Source organism: Pinus tabuliformis, chromosome 2_1, assembly GCF_031772625.1.
Source record: "Pinus tabuliformis cultivar Carrire ecotype Pingquan chromosome 2_1, CPIR1, whole genome shotgun sequence".
Taxonomy (NCBI): domain Eukaryota; kingdom Viridiplantae; phylum Streptophyta; class Pinopsida; order Pinales; family Pinaceae; genus Pinus; species Pinus tabuliformis.
The window spans coordinates 660,962,625-660,973,764 of record NC_142299.1 but is presented as its reverse complement, the minus strand read 5'-3'; the positions used below and the strand labels follow the sequence as shown (position 1 = coordinate 660,973,764).

Here is an 11,140-nt window from a genome sequence, read left to right as displayed (position 1 = left end):
TCTTATATCTAGTCTTTGGTCTAATTGGTATAATTCTATTTGCTATGCTTCAACAGCAAAGTATGATTCCATTCTGTTAAAATAGTTCTATGATCTATCTACTAAGACATTGTTTATTATATATGTGCATATGTAAACGCACAATTCACAGAAAAGTGAATGCAGTTTTTTCTCTCCTTTTCCATCATGGATATCTATTTTGCTTTGATACTTACTACATGGTATAGTATTAACTAGGTAGCTAGTAGCTACCCTAAACTCCATGCAAGTGGGAAATACAATCTCTTTTTACAGACATATAATTATTGTCATGTTTCATCTTCATGGATAGTGTTGGATAGATGTCATTTAAAGAAACAGAGGTTATTTATAAAACCATGTCCCCATTCCTAATACATCCTGTTATCTGTGAAGGTGTTACAACTTTGATTGGTGGTGGAATAGGGCCAGCAACTGGTACATGTGCAACAACTTGCACTCCAGCACCAAGTCAAATGCAGATGATGTTAGGTGCAACTGATGATCTGCCCATTAATTGTGGTTTCCTTGGGAAGGTATCTTTATTTGTTAGAATTTTGTTGATATATTTATTTTGTTTCTAATTACTGTAGCAATAGAGAGGTTTATAGTTTGTCCTTCTAAAGCTACCATAATATCAGTATAAATCTTCTCTAGCTACCTGTAGTGAAGCTGCACAAGAACTATGGTAACTGCACAACTAGAAAAGAGCAGAAGTATAGTTTCTACTGGGAACCTTTGTTTGCTGTCTTTAAAAGTATAAAAAGTATTCAACTACTATTCAAATCTCAGAACATTCACTTTTATAATTTCAAAATGTGAAAGGGAAACAGCTTTAGCAATTTAGTTGTGCGGTAGGTCACTTTTTTCTTGAAATTCCTATATCTATTGTTTGGTGAATGCTAATCTATTTCATTTAGAAACAGAAATCTGTGAACTGATTATTTTCGCTTATACTATTTCAATAATGTACTATTATGATTTCAGTTTGTTTAAATAATTGTAGTATTGTCACTTTTGTAAATCAGTCAAATGCTTTGTAGATTGTTTGTAATGGCATAGGCCTCCCTTCCCTGTCATACATACAGAGGAAGGAGAGAGCCTTTTCATATTCATTCATTCTTATTACTCTTGTTTTAGAGATGTGACTAAGAGGACAACACTAACCTTCCTCTTTTGGATCCTCATTTGTAGTTTATCTCTCATGTCAATCCCATATTCCATATCCTAGTGCAACATTGAATATAGTCTTATATTGGGAAGGTGCATGCTTGTTGCAATGGGATATGGGATTGAAAAGATGGTTGGCCAATAATATTCCACATTCATAATATTGAGAGATGTTCCCTTTCCTCTATAATGTCCATCACTAGGCTTAGAACCATAAACCTATAAGATGTAAAATGCGCATCCTTCGTAATGCACCTTCAGGGAATCTGATCAATCCCCTATATAAATAGGAAACTGATGATCCACCTATGTTGGGCTCTCTCTTTCCCTATGTTGCACTTCCTTGATGCCGTCCAATGCTTGGTTACTATCTTGCTTGGAGCATAGATGCAGATATGCTTCTACTTTTCTCCTACACAATTTATCATCTTCCTGTAACTCCTAAAATGGTATTGGTCATTGCCAATCAATGTTGTTGTGGGATGTGTTGACCACTACATGTCAACTTCCCATAGCAGTACACCCCCTTTTTTCCGCAAAAGGGATAGCGCTTGATTGACGTGTCCGTGTCATTCAACAGTCATCGTCGACTTGATTAATTTATGTTGTAAACCCAGTCTGCATGTGTGAATTGTAAATAATCTTAGCAGAGTTGAGTCATGTATGTAAATTGCCTAGGTGGACCTAATTTTCTGGTGATAATCTACGTTCCGAAAGGTTTTTTGTCTCACCGATCCATGATCGGCAGAGTTTTCCTTCAGCTTAACCCCAAAGCCGGAATGAATTTTTTCATTAGAATCTTAGACGAATCCTAGTGTGTTGATCTGCTAGATTATATTTGGTCGCAGAACTGGGTGGTCTATGAGGGTCTATGTCAAATGGGTTTTCCCCTTTGAGATGTAAAATTGTAAAAGTCATGATGTAAAGTGTCTTGAGGGTTAGAAAATGTTTTAATCCCCTCATAAGTCCTAAGTCCTAAGTCCTAGGTCCTAGGTGATTTTTCCAAAGGCTAAGTTCGAGGATCCAAAAATAAAAATTTAAAAATTAGAAAAAAAAAAAAAAAAAGAATTAATTAAAAAATAAATAAAAATAATAATAAAATTTTAAAAATAATTAAAAAATAAATAAATAAAATAAAATAAAATTTTAAAAATAAATAAAAAAAATTAAAAAATAATAAAATAATAATAAGTCAAATTTTTGAGTAAATAAATGCAGAATTTTAATTTTTTAATATATTAAAATGCATTTAAAAATTCGACGGATGAGATTAAAAGAAATCTTGATCCTCATCGACGGTCGAGATTAGTTTGACATGGATCACTCGAACTAGCTGTTGGGAATTTTTCCTTTAAATAGGGTGCTAGGGGTCATTTGAGATCAGATGAGATCTGAGAGTCTGGTGCTAAAGAAAGCTCTCTTGTAGTCATTTTTGTGCAATAAAGAAAGACTTTGGGGTTAAAAATCTTGCTGGTGTTACTCTTCTGAAAATGCTGTGAGATGATTTATTTTTCTGCATAATTTTATTTTCAGCGATTGTTAATAGCTTGATGAAGATTGATTTAGGCACAGGTATCTTGTCTGATCTCTGGGGTTTGAATGATAGTGTAGATTCTGAAATATAGTGGCAGATATCTCCATTTGATATGGATTTCACTATTGTTTTCTCCCTCTATGTTAATGGTTAATTTTAAGCTGTGCAGGAAATTCTTTTTTTAGATTACTGGGCGTTAGGGGAAGTTCTCGGCTAAACCAGCCAACTCCCAGATTGTGTTTTCTGAAAGAGCCCATCCAGTTCTTGATCCCGGGCTTATCATTTGAAATTTTTTATGAATGCATGCAGGGTTTTCTGAAGTATCTCACATTAAAATCAAATTCTGATAATATCACTGTGATTATTGATAAATCTGGCTGCTTAAGAGTCAAAAATTCTGTAAATGCTGTAATTATTTAGTTAGGGTTTTTAGTTTCGTTTTTTTTGCACATATTATTTTTGGGTGTTTGTCTTTCCATTACAGGTTGCAGGGTTTTCTGAAGATTTCCGAGGGTTTGTCTAAGCTATTTTGCTGTCCAAGGGTTTCAAATTTCAGTTGTTTTCAGATCTGGAGGGTTTCGATTGTATTGCAGGAAGAAATTTCTCGAAAATTTTTGTGACCTGGGCAAAGCCCTTGCCGCTTGGCCAGCTGCCTGTACGCTGCTGCAAAAAAATAAATCGCTGCACTCAAACCAACTTCCACGCAGCTTCCTACGCTGTCCCTTCTTCTATCGTTCAGATCTTCCCTCCTCGCTGTTTGCAGTCCCTCCTCATCAAAAACGGCTTCTCCGCGTTTTCACTTCGCTGCCCTCATCTCCACGCAGCTTTTGAAACCCTCTTCACGCTGCCATTATTGTGTTTCCCTGTCCAGCTTCTGCGTTTACGTTTCTTTTTTTACCATCGAAAGCATCTGCTCCCTTGCCACTCTTCCATGCAGCATCGACCTCACAACCTGCAAGACAAACGCTGCCATTACATCCTCCTTCTTGTGCCACACGCGTCCATACTTCAGCCTTTCAAAAAAACGCAGTTCCTTGTCTGCTGCATACACGTCCCACGCTGTCTCCTTTTCTCCACGTGAGTTGCTTGGCCACCCTCAATCCCTACAGTCCCTTCATCTGCTGCCAACTGCGTGCTTCCTTCCAACAGCCTCGTCCCTTTCCGCCGCATCGCTCCAGCAAACCTGTACACGCAATATGCCTTTTTTTTTGTTATATGCTTAGGGTTAGTGTAAATTTTATTTCGTTGTAAATATCTGATATGCGTGGTGTTAGCTCAGGTTTGTTATTTTCATTCGTTCAGGCCTAAGTTTAGATATATATTGAATTTCATTTTTATTTTCTTTTTACTTAGGTTATATATGTATATATTTTAGGTTAAAAATTTTAGCAAATCATTTTGGTGACTCTTGTGATATTTTCCTATAGCTAAATGTACTTAATGTTCATTTTGAAGTTAGCTATGTAAAAGTGATAACTGGTTAGCATTTGAAATTATGTGGTTATTTCAAGCATTTAATCCTTCGAATTTTAATTGCTGGAATGTCATTATTGAGTTTTAATTGTTGGATCACTATTAAAGCCTTGTGCGTTTATCGAATATCTTGCATCTCTTGGGTTATTTGATGATAAATGATTGTTCTACATGGTTTATATTTCTGCAATATTCAATAAATAATCATTTAATCATCAGCTCCTTAAGGCACTGGTCTATTAACTTAATAAAATCAATTTAGTGCTAGTTTCCCTTTGTGTCTCCCAACCCAACTGGTCCACAGTTGGTCATACATTGTCCCATAGGGTCTACCCCCCTTAGCCGCGGGAGACAGGGTTAAATGGAGAGATCGGGGATCAGGGTGACAGCGCCCGGTTTGAGTGTTGCCGTGACAATCTGTGCGACAACAGGATGATTAGATAGGTCTCTTGATTCCTCCTCAATTGAATGATGACAAACTCAGTCGGATAGTTCCACATTATGACTAGTGACTTTATTATTTGCAATTGTGGGTTTTAACCCTGTACAATTAATTGCTGCAATTATATTCTTAATCAAATAGAAAAGACGCAATGGCAAACACATACATAAAGACAAATTTTATCTTGAAAACCCAAAACTAGGAAATTAGAAAGATTTTTTAATATGTGTCTTTTTTTTACAATATTACAATACGATATATATACATACTATAATATATACTGCCAATCCTTTACCCTGGATTAGAATACAACTGCCGTTCCTTAACCAAAACTACAAAACCATGCACTAAACCATTATGCGCCACAAAACAACTCAACATGAAAGCCATGTGCCGAAAACGACCAAAATCAAACGCAAAAAGTTGCCCATTTTTTTTTGAGGGCGTTGTCCTTGAACCACTGTGCAGGGGGGCTTCTACCCCTTGTAACCCCCACAAACAGAGGGGGCTACACCTGACGCAACATACAACACACACATATAGTCATGCAAAAAATATAACACATACCCAACATTCTCCCACTTGTTATTTTCTTTACACACAGAGGGTCAAAGGAGTACTTGATCAACAATCAAGGGCAATAATGCCCATTGTTTTTCTACACCAAAAGAACTTCTCAGTGCTCACAGATATTGTTAACGAATCTACAACATCCTTCAACATGTTCTTCACTAGTAGCACCTTCTTTTCTTCAACCATATCTCTCAGAAAGTGATAATGAATATGAATGGTGTCTCGACTTGCTCCGACTTTTCATACTATGGGGATATCTTACAGAATAAATATTTTTGGACAACATTTGGATTAATTACCATACATAACATATAATTTCTCCTCCAATTTTTTTCTGTCGAGCTTCTCGATCCGTCAAAATTCCTTGGGAAGTAGAAAGAATTACGATCCCCATTCCACCTAGAACTTTTGGAATTTCTCGATAATTAGAATAAATTCTCAAACCAGGTTTGCTGGTACGCTTTGACGTGGTCATATATGTCCTTTTCTTCCTTCTCCGATATTTTGAAGTCGATATCAAAAAATATTTTTCGCCTTCCTTAGAATGACATGATAGGTTCTTCGCTAAGAAAATTGCACTTTGACTGTCACAATATATTGTCACCGCTTGCTATACCAACCCAGTACCTGAACACAATATTTGTAACCAGAGCTCCCTTGCTTGCTTAAGTGGCTACCATATATTTAGCTTATATAGTTGAGAGTGCCAGTACAAATTGTCTCTTAATCATCCAATTGGTTGCTACTTGCTTGCATGAGTGGCTACCATGTATTCAGCTTCTATAGTTGAGAGTATTACTACAATTGTCTCTTGATCATCCCACTGATTGCTCCTCCAAATAGGTTGAACACATACCCACTTGTAGATCTTATCCAATCCAAATCTCCAGCTCAGTCTACATCAACAAAGCCATGTATGCCCAACACTCTATCCAACTTTGGTCTTCCTTTGTATCATTAACTAGTAGTGCCATGCAGATACCTGAAAATACTCTTTATTGTTGTCAAATGCTACTTCCCGAGTTTTAACATATATCTGCTCAACACTCCCCACTACATGTACAATGTCTTGTCTAGTGCAGACCATTTTTTACATCAAACTTCCAACTGTACTAGCATAAGGAACACAGGACATGTCCTCTTCCTCTTCCTATGTCTTGGGACACTGTTCTACAAATAACTTTACACCTATATAAATAGGGACTATTACCCACCAAAATGGGTAACCCCATAGGAGAAAACTTTTCTCCTACATTTGATAGCTAGCCAAGCAACTAGTCAGTCAACAACCCCTGACAAGCCATTATTTGATGATGATTTCTATGTGCCTCTGCCATTTGCATCAACCATGTGCCTCTACCCATCTAGCATTTACACTTGGATGAAGGTGGACTGCTATGCGAAAGGTACTTTGATCATTTTGCAATCAGGTGCTTATACTTACTTGTTTTGAGCATTTAGAATAGATAAAGGGGTGATTTGTAAGATTGGCCAATCGTGACTGTAAATTTGTTCTTTCACCTTACAGGGGGTTAATATTTAGCCCTAGTCCAATGGGACCTCCCTTAAGGCCTTAAGGTTATTGGAGGGGCAGTAATTGGAAACCTGAATTGAGATAACATGTTCATTATCCCCTATACCATACTTCACACTTTCAGTCGCACATTAAAAGCCCCATATACACATCCATTCTTCGAATCTATCTTGTCATTGGTTCTTTGGGATTAGGCACCGACATGTCTACACTCCTTGAGTAGGGACAAAAAACATTGCTTTGGAGGTTGATGTAGCTAAAAGGTTAACACATAGGCAAAAGCCTAGCATGAGCTCTACCCTCCTCATTAGCCATCACTTGGTTCCTGAACACCTAATGCTCCTTCACATCAAAAGGAACCTTTGCATGTCCCAACCTTGGTGAGCGATGCACTATCTCATCTTAAGGGGTAATATAAAATGCTACATCATAAAGAGAAAGCTCTAGCCCTTGATCTATGCATCATAATACAAAGCATTATCAAGAAAAAGTAAAAGGCGCACTAAAGGGGTGGAAAAAGTAGGCTGAGCAAGGTTACTCATGCCTCCATGATTGCTCCCTCCTTTACATTCATACACTCAGGATGTGGACTCCCCATCAGCTAGTCCCTTTAATCATGGCACTTGGCCATGACACTAACATCTTCTGATTGAGGGGTTGAACTCAGACATGCCACTTCCCCTAGAGGATTTTTTATGATTGCACCACTAGACCCAGTATGCCCTGAGGCTGGCCTTGACACAACCTGATGGGAAGGAGTTGATTCAGAGCCTAAATGGCGATGGCCATCCATTGAGGGACTAGGGAGGGCTTGTTGCACTTGGAGAAGCCCTAACATGGGAGAGAGAAGGCCATGTTTTAACAGTTGGAGACCCATATAGATGACATGGTGACACCCCAGCTGGATGTGGAACCTCGGGGGATGACTTGAGGTGGCTTTGAGGGACATTCCTCAAATTTTGGGTTATTTTGGCATTATGACAATTTGTCACCCCTTATCACACCATGACATGGAATTTGGAGCCCTAAAAGGGCATGATGTCAGTATTTCATGAGGCTATGGCTCACACTTGTGGGAATTATGGCTTATTTTGTCACTTAGCTAGTGGGTTGGCGTGTAACCCAAGGTTACCTAATGTAAAACTTGTTTTAGGGGTGTCATTAGTTAGAAATTATTGAGGTAGACATCTTATAAATAGAGGTCACGTCACTTTCATTTTAGATCATCACTTGTGGATCAATTCATCCTCCTCAAAGGATTTCAGCCTAGCTAAAATTGACTTGTATCTTGTAGAGATGTGATCTTTTGTGGAGTATTTTCTTATGTAGCTTTTCTCTTGCTTTGCAGATGTCATTTGAAAAAATAAAGGCTTGATTCATGCTTTTTTCTTGCAAGTATTCTAAGTATTTGAATATCTTTATGGCTATTGCATGGAATGGATATTGTTAGGGTTTCTATGTGCTAGTTTTTATTGAAAAAAATTCTATGAAATATTAGAAATTGTATTGTATGCATTACCCTTTTAAGACTTGTGTGACAATCCCTTGAGTGATCCTTCATGTTAAGCTCTTCTCAATGATTTTGTTCCCTCGTAGCTAAGGTATGAAACTAGGGTTTTTCATATTCCCTTACTCCATTCTAGAGTTTGGTTTTCTCCTCAGTAGATCTTCTTCTAGACTCCATCACCCAAGATCAAGCACTAGTCTTCCCACATTGTTGATCACACCATAAATTTTCCATAAACCTAATTTCTCTCTCCTCTCAAATTTTTGGCCCTTTGAGGTAAATTGCTAAGCTAGGGTTAGTGTCAAAATTCAACTAGGGTCCCTGTGCTTGTGGAAGGGTTTTACATGTGATTGGTAGCACATTACCTCAAAATCATCATTTTCCCATGGATAATTCTTCCATTTCAAGGCTGATGTCATAAGCCCTAGGAAATTTTTTCCCTAGCCAAACCCTAATCTAGCCCTAGGTTTCAAATTGGGTCTTTTTAAAGGCTTATTATTGCTAAAATTGATCATATTCATCAATTCAAGCCTTTTCTTGGCCTTGTGTACTTAGATAAGCCTGTTAACCTTGCCTATTCACAAACCCTAGGTCACGTGTGCCCTAGATAGTGCTTTTGGATGGTACGCTTTTCCTTATCTAAGCTAGTTTGAGCCTCATCCTTAAGTTGAGTACCTATCATAAGCCTATCCTTGTCACCTCCAAACCTTAGACTTTATGTATCCATTAGGTGACCTACATAGGGAAGCCTCCCTTATGGTGAGAATCCACTACAAAATAGGTGCTAGTTTTGGTGACAATGTACCACACCTCGTAGTGTTGTCACTTGGTCTAGCTTTTTGTCTTGTGAGATATGTTGAAGAATCTAGGGCAAGCGCATTTAATGAGATTCTTCTTAGCATGATAACTATTTGTGAGGTTTTTCTTATTAGTACAATCTTTCCTTATTATTAGAGTGTATCTTCCTTAGTTCATCAAATAGCTATCAAAATACAAGAGACAAGAACACAAAATGTTGGCTTTCTGCTGTTGATTTGGGGTAGCATCGAATGTGCTCTAGCCACGAAATCTGGTGGAGAGGTTGGGACACATGAGATCTCCAATACCCAGAAAGGGTTTGGGCAAATTCTAAACAGATCAGGAGATATTAAAATAATTAATATTTTTAATGGAGTCCCTAAGTCTAAACTTAGGGAAAATAAAATATTAATGTGTATTAATATGAATCTGTGTTAGAATGGTCCAAAAGACATGGATCAAGCCAGATCTAATCTTAGCCGTTGATTAGGGACTTAATCTTGGCCGTTGAGATGTCAACAGGAAAAGTATAAGAGGAGGCTTGAGGATCACTTGGAGAATACACCAGAGTAATCAGTGATTCTATTCTCTAGAGCGGGGTTTGCTAAGAGAGATAGAATCAGTGATCGGGAGGGCAGTTGAGGGGCATTGAGTACAGAGAGACAGAGAGGCAGAGATAGTGTCGAGTTAGCAACAGAGCAGCCAGAGAGAGAGACGCAGGTGCAGCTAGTGCCCACGCAGAGGCAGCTAAGTGCTGCGTAGTGCACCAGAGGGGCCAGTGTAGCTGACGCAGAGGCTCAAAGAGCTGACACAGGGCTGGCGTTGGGCTAGGAGAGGCTAACACAATCCAAATTGGGCAGACATTGGGGTTTCTGGGGCAGATTGGTGCTGAGTAGCTGCCGGAAGGATTATCCGGGGTTTCAGCGAGTAGATTGTAGAAACCAAGAGGTATTACTGCTAAGGAAATTCTCTATTGGGTAGGCTAGTTTCGGCACCCAGATTGTACTCTGATATTGCGTAATAAGAAAACCCTCAGATAGCTCCACCAGTTTTCCCACATTGGGTTTTTCCGGGGACATTATTCCAAAAATAATGGTGTCATGTGGTGTGTTTGTTGTTGTTTCTTTTGGTTGTTGATCTATAATATGTTGACCATGCACTAGTGTTTATTTTCAGTATTTACATTGTAAATAACTTGTTAAGGAAAATAACAAGTAGGTAGGAATAAATCAGATAAAGTGCATGGAGGGCTTCTAACTAAGTAAACTTAGAAACTTCAACATGGTATCAGAGGGTGATTGCAGATCACAGGAGGACTAAGAGACATCAGCTGAGCGGAGCAATAGCAGCAGAAAACAGTTGTCCCGAGGTGACAGAAGCTGTTTCTATTAACGCAGAAGCCAAGGAGTGTGACACAAAGCCAGCCAGGGACACGCAAAGGAAGTCGGGAGCTGCGCAAAGCCCCCAGAAAGGCCAGCGTTGCTGACGCAGAGGGCCAGAGGGCTGATGCAGGGCATCCCAGGGCTGATGCAGAGCCAACATGAGGCAGTTGTTGGGGTCTAGAAGGCTACAGGAATATTGCAGAGTGGAGCTGCTGAGGCACTGTAGTCAGAACAGTACCTGACAGAGGAGGGCCAAAGGAGTTGTTACCGAGGGTTTCTAGCCGAGGAACCCGGATCAGAAGTGCAGCTGCACAAGTCGATCAGAGTAGGGGGCATCTTGACAAGTGGCAAAAGGATTTCCAGGAGGGAAATCAGGACTCAGAGGGAGTCCAGAAGAGAATTTCCAGACGGGAAGTAGAGACTCAAAAGAGTCGAACAGAGAACTTCTAGGAGGGAAGTAGAGGAGCATCATGGCACTACATGGGGTAAGAGATCAGGATAGACTGGACAGAGCATCAAACTTCGCAGTCTGGAAGGCCAAAATCTTATCAGTGCTTGATAGGAATTGTGTTAAGAACTTCGCCTTGAAGGTAATAACTGTTCCAGTTGACCCCAGTGATAATGATAGGTACGAGGAGGCGATGGCGAGATCCAAGTGCATTATCCTTGATAGGGTCAAGGATCATGTGGTACCACATATAGCTGAGAA

The 11,140-nt window shown here is 39.1% G+C and overlaps 1 protein-coding gene across 1 annotated transcript in view; it reads left to right on the top strand.

Moving 5' to 3' along the window:
* Nucleotides 1–369: 369 nt before the first annotated feature.
* The window catches only part of LOC149202321 (urease-like), a 115,232-nt gene continuing 104,461 nt past the window's right edge, over nt 370–11,140 (top strand). The window contains exon 1 of the mRNA XM_089399945.1: nt 370–554. Coding sequence (XP_089256071.1) covers nt 378–554 — 177 coding nt within the window. The 5' untranslated portion in view covers nt 370–377. The remainder of the gene's footprint in view (nt 555–11,140) is intronic.